The following is a 15,315-nucleotide window of genomic DNA, read 5'->3' on the forward strand; positions in this document are numbered from 1 at the left end:
GAATGAGGTCTATAGGAGGTGGCTTATGTGGTTGTCACCCATCCCTCAAGAAAGTCCTGTGTTCACAGATCTGCTGCTGACAGATGGAGAACAGAGAGATGTATTGGTTTTCCACCAGATAGGATCAAGGTTTGTGTACCATCCCTGTTAGATGTAGTCTACAGACTTTCTGTTAGACAAATATTTAGTAGTCCCTTTTCTTTCTCGGCTGCACATTTTCATCACATCTTTAGGCATTTAATGTCTTGGGGACTTGTTCCTGTATCTCAAAGAAGGCTAAACTCAGCCACCATTTAGAAAAATTGCTGGGAGCACTGGCAGAGTGACACTTACACAGACAGCATGATTGAATATGCAGTGTTTGCTGGGGAAACCAGGCTAAGAAGAAACAGTATGTCACCACAGAATGGCATCCACAAGTTGCTACTGTGGACTTTCACGTCTTTGAACTATGGTATGGTTTCAGATTTGCCAGTAATTTTTCACTGTCTGGCTCAGGGATCTAGAAGTTATTTTCTATTGATGAGTGAATTAATGAGGCAGAGTTGTTTTGGTTTGGGTTTTTTTCCATAGCTGAATGGAAATGTAAATATACATATATACACATGTGTGTGTATACATATAGAGTTATATATATACACCATATATATTTATTAAAATATTTAGTCAACCCAAAAGCAAGATTTTTCTGTTTTGTTCTCATGTAACATTCTCATTAAAAGTACTTCATTTTAAATCATCAAGGTTCATTTTTTTTCTTTAGATTTCATGTTATTTCTGCCACAGGAACTGCTTTGGGGCTCAGAAGAGGACTTTCTTTGCCTCTTCAGTCTTCCCTCAGTGTTCAGTTTAACATATTTACATGATAACCTCTTTAAGATTAAAATAATTTCTGACATGTAAGCAGCTTCAGTAAATGGCATTAGAACTTCTCCCACCACACTTAAGCAGGTGCCCTCTGCTTAAGCTGTAGATTTTACATTTTACATTCACAACACTGATTTTATTAACAGGGACATATCATATTTCCCTCAACATGTATAGTCATGTGTGTCCCTTCATGTGAAAAGGGAACATCTGTGGGTCTACTGTTGGTTTCTCAGCAAGAAATAAAAAACAAGGTTAGAGGAGGGAGAGAAACGAAGGTCAGAAGAAATGAAAACTAAAATAGTTTTAGCCATTTAGGAAGTCTACGTTTGCTTTCTGTCTCTGGAGGGCCAAGATACAGCAGAGCTTCTGTTTTTAGTGGGGTCTCTGTCTTAACTGCAATATAAGTAATATGAATCTTGGAAATTATACTTCTGAAATGATTTGTCAGCTTCTGTAAAATAAAACATTTTATCATCAGTGGCAAGAGCTACAAATTTAATGGATAAGTGTGTTATAAATATGAAGTTCAAGTTTATCCTATAGTTATGGAATTGTAGGGTGTCAGGGTTGTGACTGTATGGACACTCAGTGCACTTAGGCATTAATTCACTGGTAACCCAGGAACCCCTCAGTTTGTTGCCTATATGGATGAGATAATGGATCAACCTGAGAGAAGGTGGCAAGAACTAGAACCAGCATTAACTCATTGCTGTAAAATCTTTCTGGGTGGCATTTTGATCACACCCAGACGTTCTTCCAAGCAGCTCCTAGAAAAGCTGATCAGTATAACTTGTGTGCTTTGGCATAGTGACATCCTGGGTGGTCAGTCTGGCTGTCCCAGAGATGCTGGTGGGAGATTCCTGCTGCAGAAGTGACCAGACTGAACACAGGTAAGACTCTTGTGAATGGTCAATAGGAAATATTCCTGCAGAGTTCTTTCTAGAACAGTCTTTCATAAACAGTTATTAGTGAGATGTTTACATGTAGTTTAAGATAATAAGAAAAAATGATGCACATGCTGGAGTGGTTGCACAGGGCCACAGCCTGGCTGGTACAGGAATTCAGCAGAACAGCCATTGGGGGAGTCTCACCTAATCCATCTGAAGATCACTGTAAGGACCCTTGTGATGGAGACTTGCATCTTTCTTTGGACAGCAACCAACTGTCCTGTTCAGGAGACTAGATTCCCATACGAGTGTTGCCTCATGCATAGATCCAAATAAATTAGGGGATTTTTTGTTAGTTTGATTGGTTGGTTGACTTTTTTTAACAAACGTTTTACAGATATATATGTTTGTGAAAAAATTAACAAGCATAAGATAACTGGTATAATATAAGCTGCATGATATAACTCCTGGTTCCCTTCCTGTTTAGCTTTTTTTTTCTTTAATTATAAAATACAAACATCTCCCTTTGTCATTTGTGTTCCTACACATATGAAAGAGTAATCTTCTCCTCATATGCTTCAGTCATATCCCTAAATACCACATATCATTTAACCCCCCTTCTTTTTTTCAAAAAATGATAGAGTTATAAACACTAATGTATTAACTGAAGCTATAACTATAATTTCATTTCCAAACACCAAATAACAGGAAATCTCCTATCTTAGAAGGGAGTCTCTAAAGTAGAGATGAAGAATCAACTTGGTCAGTGAGTTTGAAGCTCACTGAAATTTATGTATCAGGTGACCAATATGGGCAAGCAGACGAATGGGCAGACACAGTGTTCTCAGAAACTGCATTCATCTTGGGATGCTGAGATTTATTCCTCTGTTTCTAGCAGTTCTCTAGATCATTGCCAAAAGTAGACAAGGTAAGCTAGTTCTGTCTGCTAATGAAATATTCTGGAGACTGCAAAACCTGTCTACTTAGTCTGGAATGGCTTTTTAGTATCTTAAATTTCTTGACAAGCAATTTGAATTTCAATCTGTATTGTGAAATGCTGTTTCAAATTAGATTAAATGTAAAGGGTCTAATTTACCAACTGCTACTGCTATTGTTGAACATTGCACATAGTTAACATAGCTTGTGAAATTACTTTAATACAAAAAAAATTAAAAGCAACCTACTGTATATTTCAAAGCATAAAATCCAATTGGTGCCTTTTGATATTAGATAGATTTAGTGCGCTGGAAGTGGATATTCAGAAATTGTTCTCTGCATCTGAATAATGAATTGGCATGAATCTTATTTAATTACAGTGTTTGCTTTTCTCAAGTAATTTTCCTCTCTCTTGTTATAAAGGAAAAGTACATTTATAAAGTAATACACTCTAATTATAGGAGAAATCTGTTGACTAAAAAGAGCATTACACAGGAAACCTATTCATTTAAAAGGCTGATTTATTTAAATGTATTCATCAGGGATATTGTCAAGAATGCTTATTTTGTTTGGGGTTGTTGACTCTGTAGGATATTTTACTTGTTTGGGTAAATCTAGAAGAACATCTTAGAGGACAGATGGACAAGGGACAGTGATGGTCCAGCACTGGGATCTAGCTTTGCAGAACATTATCAAATTGAATGGAAGCATTTACATTTCCAAAAGACTAGGAATTTGTTTTATCTGGCATTTGATTAGGCTTTTCTTTATGTCATCTCTCCTCAGTAAACTGAGAAATGGAGAAATTAAGGCTATATGTACATGATTCATCGTGACACCCTGCAAACATACCTTAAGTGATATATCCTTTTTGATGTAATGTGTACACTTAGGTTCTGACCTCACGCTTAGGAAAACTAATTTTTCTATTTCGCCACTGAGAAGCAAGTCACTATGAAGTGTTTTACATTTACTCAGTCGCCAAGACGAGCAGCTCTGGTGCCAGCACGATTAGCAGTGGAGCACTCTAGTGCAGTGCACAGGGGGGGTTTCCTGAGCTAGGGGAACACGAGGAGAGTGGAGAGACCCACCAGGAGTCAGAGCTCATGCCTCAGCAGCTGAGAAGACCTGTCTCTGAGGTGAGCAGCTCCAGTTTGCACAGAAGGGCACGCAGGAAGGTCACTGTAACTCTGCCAGCTCGACCAGGGAGCAATGGCGCCCGCCCGGCAGAAGGCCCCGTCCGCTCTAAACTCCGCACCCGCCGCGCCTGAGGCAGCTTCGCAGCCAGAGCTCCGGTGGAACACGCTGCCACCCGGGTGCCAGGCTGCAGGGTGGGCCCTGCTCTTCTGCCAGCGCCGGCCGGCAGCAGTGAGCACAGCTGTGGGAGCTGCGCCCAGGGAGAGGAGCTCCTCCGCTTAGGGACAGAGCTCCGGGAGGGGGGCAGCAGGTTGAGGAGTATCAGGGAGAGCGAGAGGGAGACAGACTGCGGGAACTGCACCTGCCTTCCCTGCGACAGGCCTGTCAGGCAGACAGCACGCATGATACCGAGGGTTCCCTGTCCTCTCCCCACCCGGCAGAACGCAGTGACTTAAGGGATAAGGGACAATGGTGACAAGTTCCTGCCTGGCGCAGCAGGCACGTCTCCTCCGTGACTCCCCCACCTCCCCAGGTGCCCTTGGATAACAGGTACAAGGCTCCGCAAGTGGAACCAAACAATGATGAGGATGATGATTCATCTAGGTTGGAGGTGTTGCCAGGGTTAAGTTGGCCTATGCCCTGTGTCAAAACCGCTTCCATAAAGAAAATAAGTCAGTTCATTGTCATAGGAGACTCTTCTGTGGGAAACAGAAGGCCCAACATGCCAACTAGACCTACTTCTTAGGGAAGTCTGCTGCCTCCCTGGGGCCCGGAGTAATGATGTAACAAAAAGACTTCCTAACCTTGTACAGCCCTTGGATTATTATCCACTATTGCTTTTTCATGTAGGCAGTGATGAAGTTGCAAGCAGAAGTCCCGGGGTGGTCAAGAGAGACTTCAGGGCCTTGGGACAACTAGTTAAAGGATCAGGAGCACAAGTGACATTTTCATCTATCCTTCCAGTTGCAAGGAATGATGAGGAAAGAAACAAGAAGACACAACTGATCAATACCTGTGACTGGGGTCACCGACAGAATTTTGGGTTTTTTGATCATGCATCAGTCTACACAAGACCAGGCCTGCTGGTGACAGATGGGGTACACCTGTCTCAAAGGGGGAAAAGGATCTTTGCACATGAATTAGCAGGCTCACTGAACAAGCTTTAAAGTAGATTTGAAGGGGGAAAGGAATCAAACCAGGCTCGCTAGAGATAAGCCTAGGGGTGTCACACCAATGTTTGAGGGATGGTATGCTAGCAAGGTCTTTCAGTCTGCTCCACAATGTGCTGAGTACACTGGAGCACATTTGAAATGTCCCTATACTAATGTGCACAGCACTTTAACCATCTCAGTGGAGGTAGGGGATAGAGATCCACACAGCAGCAAAGATGTAAAGGTTGTCAATACATTACAAACCATGAAAGCACCTGAGAACAGTCATATAGGAATTAGGGCTTCTCCCCTAGTAAAGGTGGCGGAATCAATAGCCCAACTGAAGTGCACCTACAGCAGTGCACGCAGCATGGGCAACAAACAGGAGGAGTCAGAAGCTATTGTACAGCTGGAAAACTATGATATAGTTTGAATCACGGAAATATGGTGGGATAACTTGCACAACTGGAGTGCTGCAGTGGATGGCTATAAACTCTTCAGAAGGGATAGACAAAGAGGTGATGGGGTATCTCTGCATGTTAGGGAGTGTTTTGACTGTCTAGAGCTTGGCAATGGTGATGAAAGGGTCGAGTGTTTATGGGTAAGAATCAGGGAAAAAGTCAACAAGGCAGATATCATGGTGGGAATCTGTGATAGATGACTAGACCACCCAACCAGGATGAAGAACCAGATGAATTAATAATCTATAAGCATCTGGGAGAAGTCTCATGATTGTTAGCCCTTGCTCTCATGGGGGACTTCAACTTTCCAGATGTCTGCTGGAAATACAACACAGAGGAGAGGAAATAGTCTAGGAGGTTCCTGGAGTGTGTGGAGGATAACTTCCTTACACAGCTGGTGAGTGAGCCAACTAGGGAAAGTTTCCCACTGGACCTGGTGTCTGCGAACAGAGAAGGACTTGTGAGTGGTGTAGTGGCGGAGGCACCGCAGTCATGAAATGATAGTTTTTCATTCTCATAGAAGTAAGGAGGCGGTTTAGAAGAAACTCTGCCTTGGACTACTGGAAGGCAGACTTTGGCCTGTTTAGGGGCCTGGTTGACAGAGTTTCTTGGGAGGCAGTCGTGAAGGGAAAAGGAGTCCAAAAGGATTGAACATTCTTCAATTTTTTTTATTTTTTTTTTAAATCTAGGATCAATAAGGCCAATGTTCTTTCAAACATCACAGAAAAAAACAATTCTTAAAGCAAATCTTTGTGGAATATGCAGTTATTTGCATTATTTGCAGTTGTTTGCATTGTTTTCCTGAATGCCTTTTTTTTCCACCATGTCTTGGCTTTCTTGATCTATTTTGCCTCTGAAGCTGTTGACACAATGGAAGTCATATTTTTCTCTGTTGTCAGTACTATTAGCTTCTGTGTTGTCATCCATCTTTGCTATCAGAGTACCTTCAGGTGGTAAGTCTCAAAGTGAAGATCTGTCAGGCATTCATTTTCTCCCAAAATTTTCAGAAGTAGGAAAGGGCAAAAGCCAGAGATACAGTCTACAGTTACAGGCAGAGAGGGTCTTAGAAAAGGAAATCAGTGCAGATGCATTTTACAACTAGTATTGAAAAATCTGTCTACTTACAAACTAAGGAGATTAAAATAACACTAGACCAAAGGAATTAACTCAAAAGGTCATCAAAATCTTTACAAAGGAAACTAATGTGTACTGTTACAATAGATATTACAAGCCCAGGGCAGCTGTCGTGCTTTGTGCAAGCTGGGATTGTCAGCTTCAGTATGAACTTTTGTTTAAATAAGATTTTTGGCTTAACTAGAAGTAAATCACCCTCTATCCTCCTGATTCAAGAAACCCAGAGACCTGAGCACTTTGTAGCTGTTTAATGGGTCATAAACACTGTTTTTCATGACTGCTAGTTTTACGGCAGTGTTTTTCCTTAGAATAGCATGTACCATGTTTGTTACTGAAATTGATTTGTTAGTATTGTAGTATGAATCCCTGTTTCAGGCTATAACCTAGGAAATAGGGGACCACCTAAATAAATGGACAGAAGAAGATGCAATTAAAGTAGCGAATGTGGAAGGTTTGCAATCTTCAGGCCATCCCAACGGAAGACATTTCTTGACATTTCTCAGCTTACTGAACAGTGATGGATAAGCTGATTTAGCTGCAGCAGTTTATAGTGGCATCATCTGACAGATGCCTGCCTTGCTGGGGTCCCTGCAGATGAGGATGCACAGACCTTCACATTTTCTTAAACTGTCCCTGAGGTGGGTTTAATAATTGCTGTTATGTCGTGCTCTGCATCCTATATGTGTGTGACAACTTTCAAAAGAAACAGTCCTGTGAAAGCAATAATGTCTTTAACTCACTGAAGGACCAGAGATTTGGAATTTGGCATCTTTTTTCTATCACACTCACTTTCCACCTTGGCAAGATGATTTTTCAAATTAGGATGGATGTTCCCATTAAACAACAGGGTTTCAAAGTCAGTTGCTATTTAATAGGGTTTCATCAAAATGCTTCAGCTTAATGATATGGCCTCTTACACATGTGTAGTGCGGCCTGGACTGTGCCTGTTTGCATTTCCTTGAATTGTGACTGTGCAGTGCTGTTCCTCCCCTGCAATGGTAATCTCGAAGCACAGGACCTTTCTTTGGCACAGATATTTCTCCCAGATTGCTGGGACAGGAAGAGAAAGGAGATCTGGGAGCAATCTTTTCGGCCCTCTATGCACACATGTATATTATCTATATCTTACAATAATTTGAAGAAAGTTTACATTTTGATGGTCAGCAATGCTAGAGGAAATTTGACTTGTCTGATTTTGTCTGTCAGTGTTCCTGAGTCAATGTCTCTACAGTGTAGAACATGTGGTCAGTTGTCCTATGCTTCCTTCATAATTAATGGGAAGAAGGGGCCACAGTTCAGTTCCTTGATTTTAGTAAATTTCAGCTTTGTAATGAAAACAACCATTCCCCAGCAATATGTTTTTCTTTGTCAGTTCTCCATCTCTCAACAGAGGTGATAGCTCAGAAATAGGTATCTAAATTTGCATGTTTGATCCTTCTCTCAGAGCCCAGAATTTTCTTATTGTCTGCTTTTAAGATATTGGACAATCTTTCTCCTTCTGTGTTTTCTCTTAAAGTAGAAGGTATAAAACTGGAACCTTTTTCTGTGAGAAATACACCGAGTTAGTCTTTATTTACTTAGTGGTTAATATTAGAAGATGGCACTCCTTTAAGGAGGGAGCAGAAGGAACACTTTGTGTGTGGACTCAGTATGATCCTACTTATGTGGAAAACCAACATTACTTTGGAAGACTGCACCATTTGCTAGCCATACTTCTTCCATTCTAAAGCATATCCTTTCCCAAAATGAGGACTCAGATTGAATTGTATAGAGTATGGGTAAAATAATGGCAAAGGCTCTACTCTTTCTCCTGATTCCAGAGGACCCTAGAGCTCTGAAATGATTAATCAGGAGGTGACTTGTCTCTGTTGATAAAGAAATAACCTAGTCCCCCATATATACACTCTTGCTATTCATGCATTTAAAAAAAAACCCAACATGGTGACATCAATCCCAGAGTTGTCTTTAGAGTAAATAAATAAATTTACGTTGACATTTAAAATCTTCAGGTGACAGATTAGTAGGGCAATGAATCCAGGTGCCTGTTCTTTTTCATGGTATTGTCTCTGAAACTAATTGGTTTGGGACTTAATTTTAAAGGATCTTCAGAAATATCTGACTTTTTTTTGATTTTTGGGTTCATACCCATATTTCCTGAAATCCTGAGTAAATCTGTAGGGTTAATTGACAGAAATATTTGAAAGAGGACACAAAGCAGGTAAATTCCTCTCATTCCTGTGTCTACAAAAGAGAAAGTTAAATTCTCAACAAAAGCAGATACATTTCAAGCTCTCTAGTGTAGGTAACAGTGCTGCCAAAAAAATATAAGTCCTGGCACCATCCTTGAGAGCATTTCCAGCAGTTTGAGGGAGGTGATCCTTCCCCTCTCCTCAGCACTGGTGAGACACATCTGGTCTACTGTGTCCAGTTCTGTGCTCCCCAATACAAGAGATGTATGGACTTACTGGAGCCAGACCAGCAAAAGGCACCAACATATTCAGGGGCTAGAGCACGTGATGTACAAGAAGAGGTCAAGAAAACTGGTCTTGTTCAGTCTGGAGAAGAGAAGATTCAGGGGGAATGTTACTGCCATTTACAACTACCTGATTAAAGAACAAAGAGAAGATGAAGCCATATTCTTCTTGACAGTACATGGTAATAAGATGAGAGGCAATACACACAAATTGAAACCTGGGAAATTCTGAGCTGATACAAGGAGAAAAAAATTACTGTGAAGGTGGAAAAACACTGGAACACGTTTCCCAGAGAGGTGGTGGAATCTACCTCTTGAGAGATGTTCAGGACTCAGCAGGATACAAAGTGATCAACTGGATCTAGTTAGACCTGGTTTAAGCAGGTACTTAGACTAGATGATCTCCAGAGGTCCTTTCCAGCCTAAATGATCCTAAATTTCTACAATAATGACCAAGTTATGCTGCTAACATACAATGTTGAATGAAATGGTTGGTTTTGGGTTTTTTATAAAGGTTCTTTCCTCACTCCGTGTTTTGCTACTGTGTAAATCTTTACAAAGTATACTCTCCTAAACTCTGTGCTTCAGTAAGTTGAATTAGCTGGTCTCTAAGAATTTTTATTAATTCAGCTGATGTCAAATTTGAAAAAGCACCATAAGAGAAGAGGGCAAACACTAAAGATTTTAAAACAGAACTAATTGATAAAGATTTTCAACATCTTTCGTTCACTTTTTTTTCATTTTTTGATCCACCTGCAGTTGCATTTTCCTATTACTTTTTAGTTTTAGTTTTAAACATTAATCTATGCCAAGAAAGGCTGAAAATAGACCTATTAAAGTGTAGTCTTGCACAACAATACCATGTTATATCATTGATATGAACTATGAAATCATCTCACATTTTCCTTCTGCTCGTCAGCATAGCATTTAAATGCCAGAGTAATTTTTGCCTAAAAAACCAGCAATGGATTATAAAAGAGGACATTTTGTCATGACATTGTATATCAATCCACTTCCAATTTTCTATTGTTTCCAGCAGCATTTCTTTATGCTCCCTTTTTCTGTATTCCATGGTGAAAGTAAAACAGATTCATGCTGAGGCTGAGAGGTTTTGAGTTTTTCCAAGACCAATTATCATCAGCCGTTTCTCTGTGGGTCAAGATGAGCGGTCCCCTTTGTGTCTACCACAGAATGGTAGATAACATCTTGAAGATTTGCATGAGAAAGATGAGGGAAACATCCCAGCTCAAGCTATGAGGCATGAAATACAGGCTTTAGGGAAGTCAAAGGAACAAAACCACAGGAGATGCACTGGTATGAGGTTGGTGAGTCTTCACTGTTGCTCCTGGACCTGCTATTGGGACTGTCAGTGTCCAAAAAGGCTATCAGTACCTAGTTGGCATGTAGGAATTATATTCTTACCCCATCAATGGATTTATCCAGCAGTGGATTAAAGTGCAAATTATTCATGTTTCTCCATAACCATGCAACAGTGAGAGTCCTATCCTGGTGCCTCTGTGTAGCCCATATGCTGTAAAAAAGCAGATCTAGATGTATTCTCAATTTATCTGATGTTTCACAGAGTTAAAGGACAGAGCACCTAGGTGGCTTTCTCACTTCTCTGTTTCCATAACCTTTTCTTCTCCTGAAATATAGATAAATTACTCCTGTTTGGGGGAACAACAACCAGGTATAATCATTGATTGCAAGTGCTCACACACCTTTCTACGGCATTGTTGGATAAAAATTGTAAAATGCATACAGAGACCTCAGAAATATGAGCTGTTACTGATAGTTGTCATACTACTCCATGAAATGCTCTATGAAATCCTGGGCACAAACCCACAGTTTAATAAATAACTTTATTTTAAATCTGAGCAGTGCAAATTTCAAATACGAGTAATTTATACAAGCAGTGTTTTCTGACAGAAGTGAAAAGTTGATTTATGGTGCCCTAATGCAAACTAAGCTTATGTTCTAAGTGTAAATGTTTTGTTTTGGAAATTTTTCTATTAAACAGGCTGTGATCTTTCCAATTACATCTCCTCCCACAAGAGATATGCAATCCAGACAGGGATTACAGGGTAGTTTATATTTGTTGATAAGATAGCAATGCCATCTGCATTTTTTTTACAAATACATAACAAAGATACCACAATACCATGAAGCTACAGCCTTTGCAGAAGGGGATAAGAGAATATGAGGAGAAAGGAAAGTGAATGTAGCCATCTTTATGGTCCTTTCCAACCCTCCTCCCATAGCAGAGAGGGTGTAGGTGTGTTTTGCACAGCACTGTCTACATTGTGGGGAGACATTGGCTCCACAGTGGGACACGTGTGAAGGACAGACTTCTCTGTTGGACGTTTTGGACTGGGGATCATTGTACATGTCACAGCACTGCTGTAACCTAATAGTTTTGGTATGGTTTGGGCAAACTGTGCTATTATGATTACACATCTAGCTAGCTCGGTGGCTAGGAGGTAGGGATGGTTAAAATCTGTCTTTGGTGACATTTGTTTACAGATGAGAGGCTGCCCACAACTGGATTTTTGTGGAAATCTCTAGGACAAATGAAGACCATGAATTTTAATATCTGTATTTTATTTTCTTGATATTTTTACTACACAGGGTAGCTTTTATGTCCCATCTGAAAACTGCATGCAGCATGCATACAAATGGCATAAGGACCTCTGTCTTCTGCTCTTGAATGCTCAAAGAGGGCTTCACATGTACTACACCCTCATAATGAAGGAGATTCCTGATTTACCACAGCTGAAGTTGGGTAAGTGAACAGACATTTAAAATCACTGAATATTTTAGAGTGCTGCATTTTCAATACACATTTTAGTACCAAAACTCTTGGGCTGTTCAGAGATTTTAGAGGACCTTTGTCCCTGTTTTCTGGATAGTGTTTATTTTGGCACACTGTTAAAGATGACTGTCTTCTCAACTTATGCAATCCTTTTATAGGATGTGGCCTGGTGTGTAGAGGAATAAAATGGTTTGATAGATTTCTCAAAATACTTGCCTTTCAGTGATATTTGACCTCAGTTGCTTTTTCAAGACATAAACTTCCAGTTCTGAATTGCCATGAAATCCAGGGAAGACTCTAGCGTATATTTTTCTCTTGAGCAAACATTTTTTTAAAACTGAAAAGAAAAATCTAAAAGGTAATATGAGTGTTTTTGAAACACATTCCCTCATTTAAAACTTGCCAATTACATAATTACAGCTTGCTCTTTAAAATGATTCTGCTTCTCTTCCTAATTCAATTGTTTAATAGATTTCCTGGCTTTGGCAGAGGCTTTTTTTGGCTGGTCAGGCTTGTTAGGTCCAATGTGGAAGTGCTGGCTGGCTGGATTTCTGGGATGGAGCTCTGTAATTTGAGTTTAGTCATGTTTGTAATGTCAGTATGAGCTCCTGTGAAAATAAGGCACATCCCTGACTAATTCCTGCTCTTCCACCTGTTTCTTGGAATTCAAGGAATGTGGCTCATGATTTCACATCAGTGGTTTTGTGTCTTTGTATTTCTGTATACAGGTTTTGGTTTTGAAGTTATCAGTTTGTTATATTGCAGAGATAATTATATAAGGAGAGTGGATTGCATTAGCCAACAGATTTAAAGAGGGAGCAAAAAATATTTTCCAGTTCCACTGTTTAGTGATTGTGCTTTACAGATTTATTGGCTTGATAGTTTCTATTTTCCATTTCATTGTCTTGTTCCCCAACATATGTTTCCCTTCAAGATAGCCTGAAACTCATAGGGTGAGAGGAGCATGTACTGTGTTATTCAATCCAGCTATTAGAAAAAAAAAATTACAGCATTTTTATTTGCAACATATGAGCTCTCAGACAGAATCCAACATGCAACAAAACTCATGCTTCAGGCATCTTGGTTTTCAGACACATATAATAGATGATTTGTGTCTCACCTGGACAGGCTCATAGGTTGGGAGATGGCAGTTAGGTATGGTTGGTTGACCACAACTCGAGAACTACCCCAGAGCACATACTGGCTTTCTAAATACAAGTACCTTGGTTTTCAAATGACTACTGGTACTGAAGCAGGCACTTAATTTGCAAATGTACTTGTTGTAACGCATGCAAATTTGCTAAATGCAAATACCCTTTTTAGCCTCTTGAGCAGAGTGCTATTAGCATCATTTTATTCACAGTCTGAAAATCTACTGAAGATTTGGTTTTAAGGCTAATCTTCTGACTCCTGTTGGAAAACTCAGCAAAATCATGGGGTGTAAGATTCACCCAGTGAGATGAATATGAAGCAAATTTTTATATCTGTCTCCTTACACACATTGGGGAGAAACAGGCCCATTTAGGACAATAAAATACATTGTCTGACAAGTAGCGTTTTCTACCTTGGGATGGCATGAACTGCACCTTGTAGTTGCTCATTTTTCTTCACTCACCAGGGGAAGAATGCAAATGACCCATTCAGTTGTAAACATCTATATTGGTTTGATTAATCTTGTCACAGGTTTCTAAAGATAGCTAAGATAAATCCAAGACTATAAATCTCTGCAGATTTTCTTAGTTCTTTTCTCTAGCTCCCTGAATAGTATATTAAAACAATAATAGCCTAGTTTAGACATTAAAATTCTAAATGTTTGTTTCTCAGATTTTACCAGCTGAGGATGGGTCTTTTCAAGGCGCTACCCACCTCAGTCTGTCCTTTCCCATTCCTTAGTACTATTTAAAAAGAGTCATTAGGGAGGGGATTGGCCTGTTGGTTCACAGAATCACAGAATCATCAAGGTTGGAAAAGACCTTGAAGATCATCCAGTCCAACCGTTAACCTCACACTGACAGTTCCCAACTACACCATATCCCTCAGCGCTGGGTCAACCTGACTCTTAAACACCTCCAGGGATGGGGACTCCACCACTGCCCTGGGCAGCCCATTCCAACGCCCAACAACCCCTTCTGGAAAGAAATGCTTCCTAATATCCAGTCTAAACCTTCCCTGGCGCAGCTTGAGGCCATTCACTCTTGTGCTATTGCTTGTTCCTTGGTTCAAGAGACTCATCCCCAGCTCTCTGCACCCTCCTTTCAGGTAGTTGTAGAGGGCGATGAGGTTTCCCCTCAGCCTCCTCTTCTCCAGACTAAACACCCCCAGTTCCCAAGGGTGAATTATTACCAAAGGCTAATAAGCAAACTTCTAGTAAAAGAGACGATAGACAACAAAAAGCCAAATTCTGTTGTCTTTGTCCTGACAACAACATTCCAGAACTTCTACAGGTTTAGTGGTCCAGGTTACATGAGCAGAAGTTGTACCTGCACTTGCACCAGTACAAGGTGGGTTGTGGAGTGCCCACATCCAAACAGAAATTTGCCTGTAAGGGAAAAATATCAAATGACCTATTTCTCACAAGAACAAATGACAGAGCATTAATATTTCATATCTACTGTTCTCAAACCTAATCTCTTTCTTTGTGTTTTTTTCCTAGAGGAGCTATCAGTGGAAGAGACGTTATCTCAGCTTTGTATGGAGCTACAGGTACTTTCTTCAACAGAACCTGCCCTTACAGTTTTCAAGTCCATTTTTCAAGTGCACTGAGACAGCCCAGTCACATATCAGAGCAGGGAGAAAGGGAGTTTGGTGTGATCAGAAAGTTTGTTGTATGTTTCTCTTCCACCAACAATTTCACATAATTTTGATTAGTCACAAGATGTTTCTGTCACTTTTAACAAGTCACCAGCTGGATTGCTTTAACATCCTTCAGTGAGCTTAGCTCTGAGTAGCAGAGTATGCAGAAAAAAATTATTTGGGGGTAGGTTGCAATTACAGCTTTTATGCTGACAGGAGGAAAGATACTTTGGCAGGTTGTACAGCCATATCTTTTCAAATAAAAATGCCTAAATATGTAGGGAGGCTCATGGGAGGAAAAAAGTGATTTTGCACAGAAGTGATTGAACTACTCTCTTGAACTTGCTTCTGCCATGTTTATTTCAAGTGAGACACAGACAAGTTGTCAAGGGTGCCAGGAAGAAATGCAAGCATCAGCTGATGACTCTGGAAAATGCTTTATAATCAGAGATTTAACAGATTTTATGTGCTCAGTTTAGTAGCAGCAGGGACAGCATGGGGAAGAATGACAAAATAACAGTTAACAAGTGAAAGCCAAACCAAACTAGAAGTACATTCACACTCCAATTACAAATGGTGGGCTAATGTTTGTCAGCCATGGGTGAAAAATATTTGAAATGGCAAATTTCTTAATTTTAAATCATGACTTGGGTACTTTGCA

General features: G+C 40.2%; 1 protein-coding gene across 2 annotated transcripts in view; it reads left to right on the plus strand.

The window, feature by feature from the left end:
* The window catches only part of FAM135B (family with sequence similarity 135 member B), a 250,570-nt gene that overhangs the window by 205,937 nt on the left and 29,318 nt on the right, over window positions 1–15,315 (plus strand). For both annotated transcript variants that reach the window (XM_074833913.1, XM_074833819.1), the window contains 2 exons: window positions 11,678–11,831; window positions 14,515–14,564. In XM_074833913.1, the coding sequence (XP_074690014.1) occupies window positions 11,678–11,831; window positions 14,515–14,564 (204 nt within the window). The remainder of the gene's footprint in view (window positions 1–11,677; window positions 11,832–14,514; window positions 14,565–15,315) is intronic.

The sequence above is a fragment of the Strix aluco genome, chromosome 1, assembly GCF_031877795.1.
Source record: "Strix aluco isolate bStrAlu1 chromosome 1, bStrAlu1.hap1, whole genome shotgun sequence".
Lineage (NCBI taxonomy): Eukaryota > Metazoa > Chordata > Aves > Strigiformes > Strigidae > Strix > Strix aluco.